A 22,563-nucleotide genomic window follows, 5' to 3' on the forward strand; every position below is an offset into this window, starting at 1 on the left:
TGATGACGTCCACTGTGCTGTCATCTGGCATCACTCCCTCACTCGAGTAAATGTGACCCATTTATCTGACATGATCATCCAGATACTGTATCTTGTCTTAATTGAAGTTGACACCTGTGGTGTGGGCTCTTCTAGAACCTGCATCATAAGAAGAGCCATGTTGGATCAGACCCCAAAGGTCCATCTAGTCCAGCATTGTGTTCACACAGTGGCCAAGCAGCTGTTGACCAGGAACCCACAAGCAGGGCATAAGCGCAACAGCACCCTCCCACCCATGTTCCCCAGCAACTGGTGTACATAGGATCACTGCCTCTGCTACTGGAGGTCTCCCAAACTAGGGATGTACGAAAGTCACTTACCGTTTCGCGGATCTGCTTCACGGTGGGGGGGAGGCGCTCTGTCCCTCCCCCCGGAATCCTGCCTGGCCGGCTCCGCTCCGCAGGGATTCTGCAGAGCCGCCAGCCGGCTACGCAGGCAGCTGGACATCTGGCCGCTGGGCAGCAGGGACGCAAACAGCGGCCGCCGTAGCCGCCACTGTATGCGTCCATGTACTTAACCGTGATAGGCTACATAAATATTTACTAAGCCTATCATGGCAAAGTAAAAAAAAAACGCGTATGCAAATGGCGGCGGCTATGGCGGCCGCGATTTGCGTTCGCTATTTTTTGCCGTTCTAGCCTACGTAAATATTTACGTAAAATATTTACGTAGGCTAGAACGGCTAAATATAGTGAACGCAAATGGCGGCGGCTGTAGCCGCTGCCATTTGTGTACGCTGTGCCCAGCCGCAGCCGGCCAGGAGACCAGCCACCCCTGCTGCACCCGCCCCCACCGCACCTGCCGCCCCCGCCACTGCCACACCTTCCGCTGCCCCCACCGCCACACGTTCTGCCACCGCTGCCACGCCACCGCCACACCTGCTGCTGCCGCCACACCTTCCACCACCCCCACCGCCCCTTCCACCACTGCCACCCCTGCTGCCGCCGCCCCTTCCGCCGCTGCACCTGCCGCCCCTGCACCTGCTGCTGCACCTGCCGCTGCACCTTCCGCCGCTGCTGCCGCCATTGCTGCCGCTGCAGCCACTGCCGCCGCTGCATCCGCCACATCCGCCCCAAGTAAATGCCATCCCGGGGGTTTCCGTGGGGTGGGGGGGGCATTCCGCCACAGATTCCGGGGGGCCGAATGCCAGTGCATTCGGCCTCACTGGAATCTGTGGTGGAATTCTCTGCCATCCCTATCCAAAACACTCATAGTTTTTCTGCTGGAAAACCTGGCTAGCAGATTTGATGCCAAAAGGGAGTCTGTTGAAATGATATCGCCCCCGTGGCGTGTTGAATGTGCATAGTCCAGTTCACTCACTGTCCAGCACTACCTGCCAGTAGTCGTCTTTTTCATCAAGGACGGTGAAGATTTTTGACTTCTGGCTGGGACCGATGTCGCTCTGGCAACTTCCCACGGGTGCTCCGTGGGAGCTTTCTCAAACAGCTTTTTAAAAGGTTGAAAAACCTTTTCATCTCCCCCCTGGAATTGAAAGGGGCAGGCAGGCAGTAGTTCTGCATAACATCTTGGAGAAAAGTAACCCCCACGAGATAGTGGGCAGGCTGGATTCCAGGATTATCTCCCCAGAGCTTTACCAACGCAAAAAACTGTACTGAGACTCCTATTTTATAGGAGAAAACAGGGCTGACATGTCCCATAACAATATGTGCTTTAAGAAATATCAACAACTTCTGAGGGATGATTTAAGAAATGTTAACAATATTTGAGAACACCTGAGGACCTGTAAGGTCGGTAGGGATGTTGGAGAATTCCGCCACGGGCTCCAGTGAGGCCGGATTCTTTAGGTTTTAGATTTAGATTTAGAATTCAGCCCCCCGTAGTCCGTGGCGGAACAGCCTCCCCCCCCGTCACCCCCCGAAATCCCCCCCGGAGTCCATGGTGGAACAGCCTCCCCCCCTTTCACCCCCCGAAATCCCCCCCGGGATGGACCTACCTGGCGGCGGATGCGGTGGCAGCGGCGGATGTGGTGGTGGCAGATGCGGCGGCAGCTCCAGCTCGTCTTCTGACCGCTGCCAGGCTGCTGTGGCTGAAAATGGCGACCATCGTAGCAGCCGCCATTTGTGCCCTGCCTTTTGCCGTGATAGGCTACATAAATACTTACATAGCCTATCACGGCTTAATGCAAGGACGCAAATGGCAGCCGCTACGAGAGCCGCCATTTGCGGCTGCAGCAGCCCGGCAGTGGCTGGAAGTCCGGCTGTGGCCGGCCCCAGCCAGCGGTTCTGTGGCCTTGCTGTGGAGCGGAGTGGAGCCAGCTGGGGAGGATTCCGGGGGGAGGGACGGATCGCCTCCTCCCCACCGCTGAAGCCCTGGGCCGGAACCAGGTAAGGGATTTGTACATCCCTAAAGATCTGTTTGAGAGAAACATGTCTGCGCCAAGGAGAAGAAAGGAGCTGGCATCGACTCCCCCTGCATCCTCTGTGTCAAAAGTGTCAAGAACAGAAGATATAGGGGAATTGTTTACGCTGACAAAAATTGTTTACGCTTTATCTTCACAATTTACGGAGCAAATCAAAAGGTTGGATTTAATCCAAAATTCCATCACCGCCTTGCAAGGAGTTGCAGATTTAATTAATGCGTCATGGCAAAAAATGGAGATGAAAATTAATGAGCAGGAAGACCAAGTGTCAGGAAATGAAACTATGACACAAATGTGTTTTAAAAATGCTTCTGATAGAATTTCGCAACTGGAGGCTTTCACGAGGAGATCCAGTGTACGTACTATTGGGTTTAAAAATCTATCTAATGATGTAAAATTGCCTATTTTTGTGGATAAACTTTTGCATGAGATACTTCCTATCCCATCTGATTATTTACTCGATATTGAGCAGGCATTTCGTGTGCCAAATGCTAAAGGGTCTGATTACACAATCACAGTTCAATTTGCAAAAGTCTCCACAAAGAATTATATCCTGCGTTTGGCAAGACAGGGTGGAAGCCTTTCCTGGAAACAAGATATAGTTATGTTATTTCCAGACTACGTCAAAGAGGTGGCGAATAAAAGAAGGCAATTTATCAAAGCAAAAAATATGGCAAAACAAATGAACTTACAATATTACTTAAAATATCCTGCTACATTTTGTATTGTGTCTGAAGGTCAGATGAAGAAGTTTCAAAATCATGAAATGGCAGAGGCATGGCTGAACGTAAAAATGCGTGAGAATTCCGTTACAACCCCATGAACTGGAATCTTTAAACTAGGGTTGGCGGAGAATTTCTCCCCGAAACTTCGGGGGGCCGAGCGCCAACGTGTTCAGCCCCCCGAACAAGTTTCGGGGAGAAATTCTCCGCCCCCCCGCCCCCTCCGAGACAGGACTTACCTTTGCCGAATGTCCCTCCCGGCGGCGGGTCCAGCCGGCGGTTCGGCGGGTGTTCGTCCAGGGCGGGAGCGGCAGCCGGTCTTTTGACCGGCTGCCACCGCTGCCATTCCAATAAAAGAAAAAAACAAACAAACGCCCCCGTGATAGGCTACGTGACGATTAACGTAGCCTATCACGGCTAGATTTGCAAAGTCAGCCGTGATAGGCTACGTAAATCGTCACGTAGCCTATCACGGGTGACTTAAAAAAAAAAAAAAGCGCGTATGGATAATGGCGGCCCCCATAGGGAGCCGTGATTCCCGTTCCTTATTTGGTCGCTGTAGTCTATGTAAATCTTTACGTAGACTACGGCGAAAATAAGGGCAACGGTATTTGCGCCTCCTCCCTGGCCTGAATTTCGGCCGGGCGAGGCGGGAAGCCTCCCCCCCCCGGCCTGAACTTCGCGGGGGGAGCAGCGAAGCGCCTCCCCCCTACCGCGAACAAGCTTCGAGGACAGGTAAGGGACTTTCGTGCACCCCTACTTTAAACAAGCTTTGTTAACTGTTTGTGTTTAGTTTACATGATCCAGGCTAATTCAGAAGATAAATTATATATATATATATATATATATATATATAGAGAGAGAGAGAGAGAGAGAGAGAGAGAGGTTTACTCTCTTTCATCTTTTATTCTTTTTTGCTTTTCTTTATATTTTTTATTTCAGAAAGATAATATAGTATAAAATATATTACTGATGGTTGAAGGTTTATATTAAGTTTTATTATTATATAATACTATTATTATTAATAATAATAATATAGGCTTTTGGGAATGAGTTGTAGACCTGTTTCTTTGATATAAGATTGATGATATGATATAGAAATGTAAGGTTGTTTATTAAACTGTAAGATTGTTAAGGTTATATAGTTTTTAAAATAGAATGGCATCAGAGGCCAGCGAGTGTTGGAGTTTAAACTCAATTCTTTAAGGGGGAGGGAGAGGGAGAGGGCGAGGGAAGGGGAGGGAATTTTCTTCTTTTTTATTCACTTCCTTTCCTCCTCTCTTTTTTTTTTCTTTCTTTTTTTCTTTTTTCTTCTCTTTTTTTTATTGCGGTGTCTTCATCAGAATATTGTACTGTTGGGAAATTGAAGAATTTATTAGGTTGTTGGTAATTTTGGTATTATTTCGCTTATAAAGATAAAATAAATAAAAAATATATTAAAAAAAAAAAAGATGGTGAAAATTTTCTTCCCTGCCAGGTTTCTCTGGACATAATCAACTGTGGGATGGAGAAATGTTGCTCTTGACTGCCTTGTTAAGGTCCCTGGGATCTAGACACAATCTGAATAATTCATTCTTCTGCATGATGACCAGGCTGCTCATCCATGTTATGGGCTTAGTCACTTTATAGCAGAGCTTTCCAAACTGTGTGCTGCGACACATTAGTGTGTTGGCGGCAGTGTGTAGGTGTGTCACGCGAAATGCAGAAAATTCTGCGGAAGGGCACCGCGGAGCTCCCTTACTCGCGTTTGCTTCCCTTGGCCCCTCCCCCGGAACTTCCTAAAGCAGCTAATGCTAAAGCAGCTAAGGCTTAGCTGCTTTAACATTAGCTGCTTTAGGATCATGTGGCGTCTTGACATAGGATGCACGTGATTGGTGGTGTTGAAGCAGTACAGCGAGGTAGAGGCGCGGGGCGAAGATAGGGGAGGGGAGGCGCCGCCCTGGGAGCAGAGCTTGGCTGACGCCGACGCAGAGAAGTGGCAGCGGCCACCAGCCCTGTGAGATTTCGAGCGCGCCCTTCGTGGACTTCTGCACCGTGCTCCTGCGCTGCCAGGCCAGAGTAGCGCGCGGGTGGAAATGCCACCTGCGACTGCACCAAGTGGGCCGTCCGCCATCTTGGCCAGTCGGAACGGAGCTCAGTGGAGACCAGAAGCCTCGGAATCAGCGTGCTCCCAATCACCCGGGCGAGTGCAGCTGCAGCCTGTCACCCAGTCAACCCACCTGCTGCTGGCTGAAGGGAGGCCACCCTCCCAAACCCAATGTGGCAAGCAGCAAGCCACCCACCACGTGGCGCTTATAATTTGATTTCTGCCATTTATTTTTATTTTTACTCTGCTGTAATTGTGGATTAACCACCCACTGGCAGTATACCACCGGAGAGTGCTGGAACTGGACTCCGGACATAGGCATTGCAAATATTTACAGCAATATAGCCTTGCAGTGAGACATATATATTTACACCATTTTTGTTCGACTTTTGCTTCTCTACTTCATGTGTTTTTGCAGCTGAGCTCCTACCTGGGCCTATGTGTCCTAATATGTATTGTAAATACTTTAGTTAATTTTGTTTATTTTTCTCATTTTCTTGCACATATTTACATACTGTTACTCATAAATGACAACAATGTATGTTATTATCTTACAAATCATATATTTTTAAAAATATAAATGAAAGGTTTTCATGAGATATGTTCTATCCCCATACATTCCGTTTTTACAATTTATGTATGTGTCCATATCTCTTATAATGGGTTAGTTTAACCTCTGGTTTGCTAGTAAAACTGAATTACCGTGTCACGAAATGATGCATGTCTAAAAAGTGTGTCACCAACATGAAAAGTTTGGAAAGCTCTGCTTTAGAGATTACCCCTTTGACTCAAGGTGCTCTAGGACAGGCTTCAGTTGGTCCACTATGGTGTGGGGAATCTTCCTAACACCCCTTAAAACAGCGGGTACTGCCAGGTCCACATAAATGTGATGCATGCCTGGAAAGAATCCCAGGCCTTCAAAAACATCAGAATATACAGCAAAGAGATCATCTTTAGTGGTGGGCAAGGGACATGAGACTTCATGCACACACCTGACTAGGTTCAGTGCCACACATGCCGCATGGCCTAATAGTGGTAGATCCCCTTTGGCAGCAATACAGAATATCTGCCTCAAATGCACCTCTTTTTTTTCTTTTTGCAAAAAGCGATAAATACCTGTCTGGGTGTAATTCTTGCACCACCAAATGCAATCAGGGTGATACCTGGTGGAGTTTTTTTGCACCTTTCTTTGCAATGGCCTAGCTGTGTCTCCTGGAATAGTGTTTACATCTGCACCAGTGTCCAGTTTGAAAGAAATGGGCTTTCCAACAGTCACCTCACACCAGGATGGATGCTGGTGTGAGGTGATCCTACGAACAAAGGATTATGGTCATTGTCCTGGGGCTGAAGTGTTTGCTTGGCCCTGCACAGTTTTGTAAAGTGGTGGTTTCCTGAGCAGATAAAACAAATAACTCCATATTCTTTGCAATTCCTAGGTTTATGGGTGGTGCCACACTTCTTGCAGGCTTTCTCTTGTGCTGAGGACTTTGCAGGAAACTTTGTTGCTTTTCGTATTCCTGGGGCTTGCTTTTGAGCTATTGCATACATTTGCCTATCTGCACATCCAAGCCCTTGCCACTGCTGTGCGGCTGCTTCTTCAGCTCTGCAAATGTCTAGAGCTCGAGTCAAGGTCAAATCATGCTCTCTTAGCAACGAGGCCCTCAGCCTGTCTGAGCTCACTCCACAAACAATACGATTCTTTATGAGGGATTCACACAAGTCTTCAAATTCATAAATTTGTGTCAGTAGCTTCAAATCTGTAACGTTGGGATCAATGCTTTCCTCTTCTTTCTGGGCTCTGGTAAAGAATTTGTGTCCTTCGTAAGTCACATTCTGTTTTGGAGCATGGTAGGCCTCAAATTTGCTCATAACTGTGATCTTTTGCTTATCAGCTTCTTCAGTAAACTGAAGAAAACCTCCCTGGCCTCTCCTCCAGCCACATGCAGAAAGAGAACAGCCTGGAATCTTTCTTCCTTGGAATCTGCACAACAAGCAGTGCAATATACTTGGAAGCTCTGCTTCTACTTTCTCCAGTTGTTGGCCGCATTGACCTGAAGCAGCTTTCCTGAGGACTCCATTTGCACCATTACCACATTGCTGGGATATTAAAGGAGAACAGGCCCACTTCTCACACCATGTAGTATCTTGTTTGGGTTCCCTGTGCAATTACTCATATGATTGCACACCACTGTTGACCATTTACCGCTGCAGACTTCTGGAAAACAATTGAACAATTATTAAAGGCAACAAATTTAACCAGCCATAAGGCCCACAAACATAGGACTGACTGAGGGGAAGAGAAGACCACAGAACACAAATCCCACCCACTGAGTTTTGGGAGGAGGAGTGGCTACAGCCCACCCTTCACAGACGATACACTGCTGATGGCTATAACAATATGAAAGAACGAATGGATTCCGCCTGAATGGTTTGTGCTTTCTGGGAGGAACCAGGAAGTAGTGAAGGGCAACACCTACTGCTTCTGGCCTGAGGAGAGAGTGTCCACAGCCTGAGAGAGCTCTGTATAGGAGTCTTTGTTGAAATAAAACTTGTAATTTTGTTTGGAAGTAGAGTCCATCTGAATCTGTGAAGTGCAGTCCACCAACTTTGAAACAATGGCTACCATTTTCCTCCTCATCAGAAAGTGTCACTAATGGTGGCTGCCAGTAGGCCGCAGCAGAGTCCTATGCCTGCCAATGCTGAGTGCCCTCACAATCCGTGAAATTTGCGAGGGGATTTCAGGGCCTCCTTTTGCCCCTCACAAATTCAAGACGAAAATTTTCCCTACGGAAATGTACATAACAATATTTAACATTTGGTATTTGTTGATTTGTTATACCTGCCTTATGGTGTTTAAAAAAAAAAAATCATGGTCATTGGTTTTATTGGTTTTATTGTATTGTGTGAGCCTACTTTATATTTGCATTATAATTTTAGCATTATAAACTGCCTGGATATGTTGTACATGACAGGTGGTATAAAATATTTCTAAATCGAATGAATGAATGAATACTGTAGTCTTTGATTATAACAATGGAACCATCAGTAGGACAAAGTGCTAGTTGCAGTAGGATGATGTTCTCAATCTATCTTGACAAGTGGGTTTGTAAAATGGAGACCAGTCCTGAAAACTCAGGAATAGATGATGTTTAGTTTTTTCGATTACTGACTTCCAGTCGGAGCCAATGTCGCCCTGGCGGCGTTCTGCGGAGTCTCTGTGGGACGCTATCTCAAACAGCTTTTAAAAGGTTGAAAAACCTTTTCATCTTCCCCTGGAATGAAAAGGGGAGGCAAGAGCACCATCTGGATGAAGTGTTGGAAGAGTAGCCCTTTTGGGAGCAGCAGAGGGGCTGGGCTCCGAGGCTAGTCTGCCAGAGCTTAATCACCGCTCAAAGTTGTTTTGAAACTCCTAATTAGGGGAATTCAGGGCTGATGTGCTCCAATGTAGTTTTTAGTGTTTATGGACTAAGGAATACCAGCAATATTTGAGGACCTACAAGATTTGTTTAAAAAGAAGGATGGCAACACCAAAGAGGAGAAAAGGAATAGGAGTGCCGCCGACACCCCCCCACACACACCTCCCTTGGCAAAGGCTTCGAGAAGCGATGAAAATACAGGAGTTTCTTGCTCTGATAAAAACTTTGTCTTTGCAATTTGCTGAACAGGCTAAGAGACTGGACACAATTCAAGATTCTATCACCACCTTACAAGGAGCTGTGGACTTAATTAACAAGTCTTGGCAAAAAAATGGAGGCGAAGGTTAACGAGCTGCAAGATCAAGCGGCAGCGCAGGAGACTGTCTCGCAAGCTTTTCACAACAATTTTTCTGCAAGAATCTCTGAATAGAAGGCTTTCACACGCAGAGCAAATGTGCGTATTATTGGAATCAAAGATCTATCTACTGATGTAAATTTGCTTACTTTTGTAGATAAGCTCCTGCATGAGATACTTCCTTTGTCATCTGATAATGTACTTGACATTGAGCATACATTCCGTGTGCCAAATGCTAAAGGGACTGACTATACGATTATAGTTCAATTTGCAAGAATCTCCACAAAAAATCATATCCTGCATTTGGCAAGACAGGGGGGAAATCTTTTTTGGGGATCGAAACAAGATAGAGTTATGCTATTTCCATATTACACCAAAGAAGTTGATAAAAGAAGGCTATTTACCAAGGCGGGAAACCTGGCAAAACAAATGAATTTACAATATCATTTAAAATATCCTGCTACATTTTGCATTTTTTCTGAAGGTCAGATGAAGAAGTTTCTAAATCACGAAATAGCGGAGGTGTGGCTAATCAGAAAAACATGCGAGACTTCTGCTCCAGCCCCATGAACTGGAATTTACAAACATGTTTTGTCAATTGGCTATGTTTAGTCTGTAAGATCCAGGCTAGGCGAGAGATAGCTGATTTTATATCTGTTCTTTTTCTTTCATCCTTTCCCTTTTTTTTTCTTCTCTTAAAATGGATATGATAGACTGTATTTAAATCTTCTGTGTGAGGGTGTAAAGAAAAGTGCAGACTCATTTATATATTTAGAAATGATGCTATCTAAAATATAGATAGTATAAAATATATTAGTGATTGTTCTATTTTTTATTTTTTTATCCTTTATAATCTCTTTCTTTTCTTTTTAATTATTATTATCAATATTATCAATATTATCATACTAGGATTAGTAAATATTTCTGTCTGGTTGTTCTTAAGCTTTATCATTATATAGTAGCTAAAAGGCATGATATGGCCAATGGAAATGACTTGTAAGTTTGCTTCTTTGTTATAAGCCTGAAGATACAATATTGAAATTGATTACTTATGCTGTGTTGATCTGTAAGATTGGTATAATTTTTAAGTAGAGTGATATTTGAAATTTATGTGTAATGTAGTTTAAATTTAAGTTTGTTATGTAAACTTCTGTTTATATTTTGCTTTGTTTTCCTCTGTTTTGGTGTTTTTTCTTCTTCTTTTTCCTGTTTCCTTCCCCTTTGCCCTTCTCTCTCCTTTTTATATTATCTCCTTTCTTTCTCTCTTTTTTTCTCTATTTCATTATTGATGGGTCCTCTTAAGACTACTGTTAACGTTGGAAACTGTAGAAGATGATTATGTCTTCTACATAATCCTGGGAACTACAGACCAGTCAGTCTGACATCAATCCCTGGGAAAATTCTGGAGCAGATCATAAAGCAATCCATCTGGAAGCACCTTGACAACAATGCCGTGATTACTCGAAGCCAACATGGATTTGTCAAAAACAAGTCCTGCCAGACAAATCTGATCTCATTTTTTGATCAAGTCACCTCCCTTGTAGACCGTGGGAATGCTGTAGACATCATATACCTCGACTTCAGCAAAGCTTTCGACAAAGTGCCCCATGATATCCTGATGAGCAAACTTGCTCGAAGTGGGCTAGATGAAACAACGATCATGTGGATCCACAGTTGGCTACAGAATCGGACTCAAAGAGTGCTTATCAATGGGACCTTCTCAAGCTGGGGAGAGGTAACGAGTGGGGTACCGCAGGGCTCAGTCCTGGGCCCAGTGCTCTTCAACATTTTTATTAATGACTTGGAGGAGGAGGTGCAGGGAATGCTGATCAAATTTGCAGATGACACAAAATTGGGAGGGATAGCTAATACTTTGGAAGACAGAAACAAAATTCAAAGTGATCTGGATAGACTGGAGTGCTGGGCAGAAAACAACAGAATGGCATTTAATAGGGACAAATGCCAAGTTCTGCACCTAGGAAAAAGAAACCAAATGCACAGTTACAAGATGGGGGATACGTGGCTCAACCACACTACGAGCGAGAAGGATCTTGGAATTGTCGTCGATCACAAGCTGAATATGAGCCAACAATGTGATGTGGCTGCAAAAAAGGCAAATGCTATTTTGGGCTGCATTCATAGAAGCATCGCTTCCAAATCCCGGGAAGTACTAGTTCCCCTCTACTCAGCACTGGTTAGGCCTCATCTGGAGTACTGTGTCCAGTTCTGGGCACCACACTTTAAGAAGGATGCAGACAAGCTGGAGAGGGTTCAAAGGAGGGCAACAAAGATGATCAGGGGACTGGAAACAAAGCCCTATGAAGAGAGACTGAAAGAACTGGGCATGTTTAGCCTTGAGAAGAGAAGACTGAGGGGAGATATGATAGCACTCTTCAAGTACTTGAAAGGTTGTCACAGAGAAGAAGGCCAGGATCTCTTCTTGATCATCCCAGAGTGCAGGACACGGAATAATGGGCTCAAGTTACAGGAAGCCAGATTCCGGCTGAACATCAGGAAAAACTTCCTGAGTGTCAGAGCAATACGGCAATGGAACCAATTACCTGGGGAGGTGGTGGGCTCTCCCACACTGGAGGCCTTTAAGACGAGGCTGGACAGCCATTTGTCAGGGATGCTCTGACTTGGATTCCTGCATTGAGCAGGGGGTTGGACTCGATGGCCTTGTAGGCCCCTTCCAACCCTACTATTCTATGATTCTATGATTCTATGTTGTTGGTGTTCTTTGGTTCATTTATAAAGATAAAAGTAGAATAAAAAGTTTTAGGGGAAAAAAGGAATAGATGATGTTTAAATAGGAACTGTAAGAAAATTTCATATACTCCCTACACACACACAACACACACACCAGCATTGTATAACTGGGCTACAAGAGGACAGTGTTTTATTGCTTCAGAGTTGTTGTTTTAAAGTTTTGGGATTTATATCATAGTCACTTATTTTGTAGTTGCTTGTGAGACAACTATAGATCAGTCTCATTTTCTAGTAGCTTCAAGATATGAAAAGAAATCTGATGCATGAGGTCTGTACCTACTGCCTGTGTTTTAAGTTAAACTTTGCTACTGAACTACAGGAATAATTGACTTGAAACTTCCCAGTTTATTCAATAGGTGAGTGCTTCTTCTTAGTGATTAAGCCCAAATATGTGAATTGGTGTGCTCAGGATGCAGAAACTGTTTGATTAACTTTTGCATGCCCTTTGCCCTGAAGACTAGTGGACACCTGATATCCAATAGTTTAAAGCTGGCATAGAACAAGCATCAAACTTGGCCCTGTGCAAACCTGTACAATGATATATCATAGAATAGTAGCGTTGGAAGGGGCCTACAAGGCCACTGAGTCCAACCCCATAATAAGTATATGAGTAACAACGTGATAGATTGCAGTTATAAGGAGAGAAAAACCTTAAGACACCAAAGCTGCTCTATACAAGAAAATGGCTAGTAGTGCCATATGGCAGTCACCCCACGATATGAATAACAAGTAGAGCTAGATTACTATGATCAGTTTCACCCTGGGGCTAGAAGGCTTGTCATTCAAGAATGACACTCCGCTTGTCACAAACAGTGTTTTGGGACACAATGCTAACTCTGCTAAAGCCTTCAGATAAAAAGAGATTTGAAAGATGAGTAAGCAGAAGGAATATGCTTCTGAGAACACGAAGGAAAACTGAATGGCAAATTGGATGACTCAGGGCCTACAAACCCAACCATTGCACTCAAGCTGGCTGTCTCCCCCTTCCATCAACCTCTTCTTGTGATGTTAATTTTTGCCCTGAGATATAATATAAACTTGGAAGCATTTGCCCATGGGAAATGAATGAGATTATCCACTTCCCATGAGAGGAAAGAAACCTTAAGCATAGTAGCCATGTCCATCAATGAATACATAAGTTTGGAAGGGATATCGTGAGCCATCCATTCCAAGTTCCAGAAGTGTATCAGGATTTAACACACCATCACTGTAATCTAGCAAGCATGCTCTACCCATGGAAACAGTCTGCATTAGATCCCGCACACACACAAAGTTACTTTGTGTTTGGATCTCTGCATCAGCAGCCAGAACTGCACAGTTAGTGCTTTGACCGAGCTAACAAGGTTTGTGGGATATGCGGAAGGACTGGATGGAAGTGCGACCTTTCCTTCCTTGAAGATCAGTGCTGGTGTTTAAGGTGCAGTGTAGGTATGTGCAGACACAAGTGCCCAGCAATGAACGTGTAGCTACCTGGGGCAGGACTGGGATTGCAGCACTTGTCAGCTTAGCGACTGTCGCTTCTTAAAAACAAACCGAGTATGCTATATATTCGTGTCCACAATCAGGCGGGGAAAGTATCAAATGAACCAGTGGTACATAAGTGCTTCAGACAGCAGTCCTTTTTGAAACAGTTATAATAGCAAAATACACCTGTTTATTGTTGATCCACACAGTGCCTTTCTCTATGCAATTGTATACTTGGAACGGAAAAGGGCAAAACATTAGTATGTGCTAAATCTTGTTGATTCAGAGGAGTTTGCAAATGCTTTCATGTATGTGGTGGCTGAGCCCAAAGGGAAAAACTCTCACCATGTTTCAACCATTTTCAGTCTCCTAATAACAAGTATGCATGTAAAATCTAAAGAACAGGACAAATATGTGAATGTTTCATATATAAACATTCTTCCCAATATGTTGGTTATCAGCCAAACCAAAAAGGGGAACTATGAAGCAAAGTTTTATTACAGGTGATTGAGGGAGCGATCCTATGGCCACTAGACGCTGTCTAGCGGGCCATAGGATATGCTCATTTCTGGGAACCAACCTCAAAGCCCGTGCTCTGAGGTTGGTTCCCAGAAAACCAACCTCCCCCATCGTCCGCGCTCCGGCTGGAGAAGCCTCATCCTCCACACTCGGAAGAGGAGCGTGGAGCAACTGAAAAGGGGCGTTCTGGGGCAGGGAGAGCGGAGCTGCGCGTACAACACATCCAATGTGTCGTACAGTAGCTTCCTTTCCCAGTCGCCCCCACCCCTCTGCTAGACTGCCGAAAACAGCTGTCTAGCAAAAAATAGCAAAGCAGGAATGGTGTGGAGGGAATGATCTCCCTGTGCCTCCCCTGCCTTGCTTTGGATAGGCGGTCACCTATCTAGTTAGGATTGTGACCTTAATGAGCTGTTTATCCACTGTTAATCTGCCGTATCTACTTTCAGTTTCGTCTGAGAATTGGGATCTGAGCTCTACACCAGAGTGTTTCCTTTCCCTCTTTTCTGATACATAATCTCTAGGTGGCACTGTGGTATAGCAGAATAATGCAAATACACAAGTGAAAAAAATAATAATTAAACTTTCATAATTAAATGGCGCATTTCCTTGCTCTAAAAAAACCTTTCTGAAAGTGCTTGTTAGACACAGAAGTGAAACTGGAGGGTCACAATGTGAGTAGGAAATGACAAGCACATGAGAAATGCCTCACGTAGAAAAGCCCAAAATTATGGGATGTGTTTGTAGTAGCTGAAGGCCAAAAGAAAGTCACTGGTTTCTAGAAAATACTTGTAGTGGACTTTAAGCAGTATTCTTACAACACTGACATCCAAAATTCTCAAATTAAGATAAGCCATTAAAAAGAAAAGAAAAGAAAGAAAACTAGGTATCAACAATTTCATGAGACATGAGAAGATTTTACTGTACTGTACTGGAGGTTGGGCCCGAAGGGCAGTCTGGGGATTCTGCTCGTGTACCGTCCACCCCACTGCATGACTGACTCCCTGGCCGAGGTGCTTGAGGTGGTCTCTGATGTGCGTGTACAGTCCCCTAACTTACTGGTGTTGGGGGACTTCAACGTACATTCGGAGGCCATCCTCACAGGAGCACCTCGGGACTTCATGGAGACCATGGCCTCCTGGGAGCTGCACCATATTCTAACTGGGCCCACCCATGTAGCCGGTCATGCACTAGACCTTGTGTTTGTTTCTGGAGAAGCGGGGAGTAATCTGGAAGTCGGGGGTATATCCACCACCCCCTTGTCATGGTCAGATCACTATCTGGTGACGTTGGACTTCTCGGTTCCACAACCCCTCCGCAGGGGTGGAGGACCCATTAAAATGGTCTGCCCCAGGCGTCTTATGGATCCAAATGGATTCCTGAACGCGCTTGGGGATTCTCTGGGGCATGCCAACGGCCACTCGGTCGAGACCCTGGTGGGTGGCTGGAATGCCGCAATCACTGGGGCATTAGATCGGGTGGCTCCGAAACGCCCTGTCCCCCTGAACAGGGCTCGGACTGCACCATGGTTCAATCCGCAGTTACGAGCTCTGAAACAGGAGGTGAGACGGCTAGAGCGCCGGTGGCGGAAGTCTCGCTCCAAAGACGATCAGACACGGGCTAGAGCTGTATCTTCAGCCTATCACGTGGTGGTGAAGGCAGCAAAAAAGGAATATTACGCTGCCTCCATCGCGTCTGCAGAGTGCTGCCCCAGGAGGCTGTTCCAAGTGGTCCGGAGCCTGGTCGGTCCTGTGGCTCCGGAACCACTGGAGCATTCTAAGGCCTCCTGTGAGGCTTTGGCAAGGCACTTTGCAGATAAAATTGATCAGATTAGGTGTGTTACTCTGCACACTGTCGATACAGTTAGTGAGCAAGAGGCAGCCTGTGGCAAACCGGTTTTGTGGGATCGGTTCCAGCTTCTTCCTCCTGATGAAGTGGACAAGGTGCTTTCATCTGTAAGGCCGACCACCTGCTTACTTGATCCTTGCCCATCTTGGCTCATTATGAGCTGCAGAGAGAGACTGGGTGAGGGGATCAAGGCAGTGGTGAACGCCTCCCTTGAGGAGGGAGTGATGCCATCAGGCCTCAAGGAGGCAGTGATAAGACCGCTCTTAAAGAAGCCCTCCTTGGATCCTCAAGTTCTGAACAACTTTCGCCTAGTCTCAAATCTGCCATTTTTGGGCAAGGTGATTGAGCGGGTGGTGGCGGTGCAGTTGAAGGCACACTTGGAAGAAACTGATTATCTAGACCCATTTCAGTTGGGCTTCAGGCCTGGGCATGGGACAGAAACGGCCTTGGTCGCCTTGGTGGATGATATGAGGAGGGCTCTGGATAGGGGTGAATGCTCCTTCCTTATTCTCCTTGACCTCTCAGCGGCTTTTGATACCGTTGACCACGGTATCCTCCTGGACCGCCTGGAGGGGTTGGGCATTGGAGACACTGTATTGCGGTGGTTCCGGTCCTTCCTCTCCGGCAGGTACCAGAGGGTAGCACTGGGAGAGGAGGTTTCGGGCCCGTGGCCACTTACTTGTGGGATGCCACAGGGTTCCATCCTCTCCCCGATGCTATTTATCATCTATGTGAAGCCACTGGGGGCTATCATCAGGAGGTTTGGGGTGCAGTGTCATCAATATGCGGATGACACGCAGCTCTACCTCTCATTCAAATCTTCACCAAGGTTGGCCGTAGAATCCCTGTCCAAATGTCTGGAGACGGTGAGTGGCTGGATGGGGAGGAATAAGCTGAAGCTGAACCCTGACAAGACCGAGGTACTTTTGGTGGGAGACAAGAGGAGGCTGGGGGATGTTGACCTGGTGTTGAATGGGGTACGGCTACCCTTGAAAGACCAGGTCCGCAGCCTGGGGGTCATTTTGGACTCCCAGCTGTCCATGGAGGCTCAGGTGTCAGCTGTGAGCCGGACAGCGCTGTATCAACTCCATCTGATATGGCGGCTGCGCCCCTTCCTTCCTGACCATCTGCTCCCATCGGTAGTACATGCCCTGGTCTCCTCTCGTTTAGACTACTGTAATGCGCTCTATGTGGGGTTACCCTTGAAGACGGTTCGGAAGGTGCAGCTGGTACAGAATGCGGCGGCTCACCTGATTAAAGGCAGCCGCCGGCGAGATCACATCACTCCAGTGCTGAAGGAGTTGCACTGGTTACCAGTTGTTTTCTGGGCCAAATTCAAGGTGTTGGTTTTGACCTTTAAAACCCTATATGGTTCTGTCCCAGCCTATCTTAAGGAGCGCCTCCAGCAACACCAGACAGGCCACTTAACAAGATCAGCCTCGTATGGCCTTCTCTCTGTCCCATCAGCCAGGACAGCTAGACTGGTGGGGACGAGGGAGAGGGCCTTTTCTGTGGTGGCCCCCACTCTGTGGAACTCCCTCCCTAGGGAACTTCGTCATGCCCCCTCTTTAATGAGCTTCCGTCGTGCATTAAAAACGTGGTTGTTCAGGCAGGCATTTGGGGTGGGTTAGGGTATTTAAAAAAAAATGTTTATGGTAATTTTTTATTGTTTTAAATTGTTTTATGGTGGGTTGTACATCGCCCAGAGTGGCTGGGTGACCAGCCAGATGGGCGATTAATAAATTTAATAAATAAATAAATAAAAGATTTTCAAAACTCAGATTATTTATTTCTTATTATGATATTTAAATATCACCTTTCCATGCAAATGTTTTCAAAGCAGCTTAATTTTTTTAATGTTAAAACAATTAAGCAATTAAAACAGTGTAAAAGCTAAAACATAAAAAACATATAAAAAGCAGTAGTGAAAGCCAGAAATTGAAGGATCTAATTCCCAAGGTTTAGAGGTATAAATAAGTTTTTACTTGTCTCTGAAAGGAGACAAGTGAGGTAGAGGAGAAGACCTTCTAGGCTCACAGCTTTGGGGTTATCACTGATGACAATCTAGCACCAAAAAAGGCAGGAATTGATCTTAAATCTTGGGGGGGGGGTTAATAAAGCAGAAGGTGCTAGAATGGCCAGGGGTCCTCTCTTACAGAGGATAGTCCTCTATTTGAAGAGCTGCCAGAGGACCGTTCTCTGTTTGGAGGCATCCTCTGTTTGAAGCGCTGGCCCGTCCAATTCCAGTTTAAAGATAATGAACCAAAAGAACTGTTGCTCATCAACAGTTTGCACTTAGACAGCAAGGCTGAACAGGCAGGCCACAGATCACCTGGTCACTGTCTTTCACACAGTATGGTAAGATGAAATATACTCTATTCACATTATAATAATTATTTCTAAATTCGCATCTAGAGATATAAATCAACATATATGAACGTTACACAAATCACTGTTTTGTCCTCTCTTTTGGTGGTACATTCCCTCTTTTTTATTCTTAGGTGATTCATAAGTGACCATCGTACCAACAAGGGCTTTAAAGGTCAAAAACAGCACCTTGAATTGGGTTTGGAAACAATCTGGAAGCCAAGGAAGTTATTTTAAAACAAATGTAATATGATCAAACTGCCTTACACTTGTCAGCTGTCAGGTAGTTCCATTCTGGTTGAAGTTTCCCAACTGCCTTCAAGGGCAGCCAGGAGGAATCGGTGCTGTATATATCTGACCCTTCTGTTGGGTATGTACATGCCTCCGACCTCCATGAACTCATCAGCCAATTAGTCCCATCACCATTCTTCTTTTGATTATTACTCTTTTCCTATTGTATTATTTCAGGTCTCATTGCATGTTTGTGTGGTGTTTTGTTTTTTGCATCTTCCCAAAATACTAGGTGAAAAAAGATGGCTAGTACATTCTCACGTCTCCTGGCTGGTCGAAGAACTGCTGCTCTCTTTGCAACACTTAGCGGTGGGGCCTTGACAACTGGATATTTGTTGAATCAGCAGAATGTGAAAGCTGGATCCTATGAAAGACAAAAACTGTTTCCTCCAAGGTAAACACTTTTATACAAATATTTTATGAACAAATGCTGGGGCACGTTACTGGAAGGGCTTTAAAATCTCTGTTGCACTGTCTTTTGGGAAGTTTGTAGGTAGGAAGGAAAACTGAGATCAAGAAGTAAAAGAGCTAAGGGACAGCAGGCAAAGTGGTTAAAGGAAGCAGGACAGAATTGCCAATGACCTTAGAAGCTAGAAAGCAGTGTCGGCTCCAGGTTTTGGGGGGCCCTTGAGCAAGACACCCTCAATGGGTCCCCTTGATCAGTGAATGTATTCCATTACCAGCATTATCACCAGCTCTTGCTCTTGCTCCTGCTCCTCCTCTGTTCCTCATCATTTCTACCACCTACCAGCAAGAGGTAGGTGACCAAATTGAGAGGGTTCTTGTCAGTGGGGACCCTGATGAGGTGCAGACCCTCGGGAAGTGCCCAGTTATGCCAGCCCTTGACACTGGCCCTGCCAGAAAGTGAGGGAGGGACAAACAACTAGAAGAGTCAGAAGGCAGAGGGAAATGGGAGTGGAGGAAGCAGGGCATAATGAAGGACTGGACAATTAAAAAGGTAGAATGGGGAGAAATCTCACACTGGGCCTAATGGTGAGAAAGACCATTCCCATGTTAAAAATGGATAGGTGAGGAAGCAGCACTAAGAACGTGAGCCAGGAGAATGAGCTGAGGTGAATGGAGCAGGAGAGGCTGGATTTCACAAACTGATTGGGTTTGGAGGGTACAAATTAATGGAGAAAAAATGGTAAGTTAGGACCATAGTGATGCTCCTTATAATATGGAGAGGTCATTTTTAAAATCCACAGAGGGTCCTGTGGAACTTATTTTACAAAATCTCTATGAGTAATATTCTTTTTTACATTTAAATCCCACCTTTCCTCAAGGTGTCCCTCCATCTTATCCTCACAGCACCCCTGTGAGGTAGGTTAGGCTGCCTGAGAATGAATGACTGGCCCATATTCACACAGTGAACTTCATGGCTGCTTGGGGCCTTGATTCTCCCCAGTCCTAGCCCAGTGCTCTAACCACCAAACCACACTGGCTCACTTCAGTAATACTGTTAAAAGTCTCTTATCAGTTTTGAATTGTAAAAGGTCCATATCTGAAAATCAGGTGAACACATATAGTTTCAACAATCCTGCTTGAACTACATTGATTTATACTAGTTGCAGATTCATCTCATTAACTTTACTTGCACTTTGAATTTGGCAGAAACACACAAAAATATAAATTCTGAAGGTCATTTGTTTCCTTTCCATCTGCCTAAGTGCTTCCGTTCTCTACTGAAACTATCTCTGTGGTTTCAGCTGGAAGCCAGCATACTCATGGGAAGCACTGTATGTTTTCTTCCTCTACAAATTTCAACCGCATGCATGAGCCAACAACCAATCACACTTTCCAGTTTACTGCTGTTTCCCTCAAACCTTCCGTTTCCCTGTAAAATATTTACATACATGCCTGTTGTTGTTGTTGTTTTTGCTAAAGGCATGTAGACAAGTAAGATGCTGATTCTGTTCACCCTCCCCCATTATATACTCATTAACTGAAAAAAAGAACTGAGCATTACTGATCAGTATGAATGTTTTTAATTTCTTTTTACCCAGTGCAGACTATCCTGATCTCCGTAAACACAACAACTGCATGGCTGAGTGCCTCACTCCAGCAATCTATGCCAAATTGAGGGATATGATGACTCCCAGTGGCTATACACTGGATCAGTGCATCCAAACTGGTGTTGACAATCCTGGCCACCCTTTCATTAAAACCGTGGGAATGGTCGCTGGAGATGAAGAATCTTATGAGGTGAAACATTTTTATCATATGCTGTGTCCGTTTGTTTGGCTTATACATTTACTTGATTAAATCATTACATAAACACAGGCTCTTAACATGAAGTACAGTTTTTAAGGAAAATAGGACACTAGAGTATACACAAAGCCAAGCCATATGGATAATGCTTGTACTTGTTTCTCTTCTTTGTGGGATTTTACAGTCTTTTTTCCCTCAGTGGGAAGTTAAATGAAGAAAAAATGCCATTAAAGGCACTCTCTGTATAATGATATCCGGGATAATAAAATGCAGGCACACATGACAATGTTTTATTTGCCTCCTGTAGCTGCCTCCTCTCCTACTGCTAAATTCAGCTTGAGGTAAAAAGTCTGGAACCTTGTTAACTAAATGGCGTAAAGTATAAATTCCACTGTACAATCACCCTCCCCACCGACCCCCACAAATTTATATAGAAAGACAGCTACCGTCATAAATTATTAAAGATTTTCTCTTAAATAATAAAAAAGCAAACACAGAGAACCCAAACCAAAAGGTGATATTTTGACAGATGGATAATCCAAGCATATATTGAAAGGTTTACTTGAATAAGAGAATAGGCATCACAAAATGTGGATGTGGGGGGTGGGGAGTATTTTTAATAAAATCTTTTAAAATATTTACACACTGGTATCCACACACTGGTATCCTGGGTCACAACTAAAAATACAATAGACTCTTATTTTATTTATTATCATCATAACAAAACCCACCACCTCAGTGTTTGGCAGACAAGAAAAGGCATAGGAATTGAATGAGGAAACACAAAATCTGTGTGGTTTTGCCCGAAGTACAGAACAGTGCAGCTGAACATTTCCCACTCCCACCCAATATCCAGAGCAAATCAGCACTCACATTCTTCCTCAGAAACAGGAGGAAATAAATAATTACTGTACGTTTTTAAAAGTAAGTGAATTCAAATTTCAAGTTTTCTGACTTAGAGAGACTAGAAGAGGCAGCAGGTCAATTGTGATGATTCCTCAGAAGCTTCTACATTTCTGGTTATTATTAAATAGGAAACAAAAAACAACAATAAACACTCTCAAAATACTGTGAATTTTGTTGTCGTTGCCAATTTGCAATTCCTGGAGCAGCCCCATTGATACCTAATATAGTACACTCAGAGTCTAAGAGTATCATATAGTGTCATCTGTTGTGCTTCATATGGTCCAGTCTTAATTTCTGGACTCTGTGCCTGGTAAAATCACTGTTGCTATTTTGCCTCTTATTTTGGCATTTTGGGGATGTCTTCTCAGACTTTTTTTGTGAGAACGGTGAGTAAGCAATCCTCAGGGGTCAGCCCTTTCCCTGCTCTTGGAGACAGAAGGGCTTGATTCTTGTCTCTAGTGCACAACAAATGTGTGCACACTAAGGCACCTACCATTTCACACAATGCAGCTGCTGAGATATATTTTGAAGTGTCGGCAATCTACCGCAGGGCATTTTTGTCACGACCTTATTAATTTATTCATCCCATTTCTATACTGTCTAATAGCCAAAGCTCTCTGAGCAGTTCACAATAATTAAAACCATAAAATATAACATAAGATACACTATAGAAGTGTAGAAGTTTAAAACTACAGTATAAAATAGAAGTAAAAACCAAAATAAAACCTAACAGCAATGCAAAGTACAGTAAAAGATTTAAAACAACAGAAACTGAAAGACAAAAATGCCTGGGGAAAATAAGGTCTTCACCTGGAAGTGAAAAGAATACAATGTAGGTGCCAGGCAGTGGAGGATGGTGGTTCTGATTTCGGTGGGCCTGTGATTCCATTCTGCGTTTTAGTCAGAACCAGCCAGAACTCTAAAGGAGCTGTCCCAGATGCTGAACCTATGCTGGGTATAGGGTTTAGCACCCAGGATAGCGCCTTTAGAGTTCTGGGTGGTTCTGACTGAAACCCAGAATGGAATCACAACCCCACCAAAATCGGAGCCACCAGCCTCCACTGGTGCCAGGTGAGCCTCTCTGGGAAGCTCATTCCACAACCGGGGTGCCACAACAGAAAAGGCCCTCTTATTAGTAACCACCCTCCTCAATTCCTTTGGTCGGGGCTCCTGGAGAAGGTCCGCTGAGGACA

The 22,563-nt window shown here is 44.8% G+C and overlaps 1 protein-coding gene across 1 annotated transcript in view; it reads left to right on the forward strand.

Annotated features, from left to right (window-relative positions):
• The first annotated feature begins 12,528 nt into the window (after positions 1–12,528).
• CKMT2 (creatine kinase, mitochondrial 2) overlaps positions 12,529–22,563 on the forward strand; it is a 38,741-nt gene continuing 28,706 nt past the window's right edge. Inside the window, exons 1-3 of the mRNA XM_084832078.1 lie at positions 12,529–13,195; positions 18,486–18,647; positions 20,260–20,458. Of these exons, the coding sequence (XP_084688204.1) occupies positions 18,496–18,647; positions 20,260–20,458 (351 nt within the window). The 5' untranslated portion in view covers positions 12,529–13,195; positions 18,486–18,495. The remainder of the gene's footprint in view (positions 13,196–18,485; positions 18,648–20,259; positions 20,459–22,563) is intronic.

Source organism: Heloderma suspectum, chromosome 2, assembly GCF_057233095.1.
Source record: "Heloderma suspectum isolate Gila_16-S chromosome 2, 16-S_ref, whole genome shotgun sequence".
In the NCBI taxonomy this organism is placed as follows: Eukaryota; Metazoa; Chordata; class Lepidosauria; order Squamata; family Helodermatidae; genus Heloderma; species Heloderma suspectum.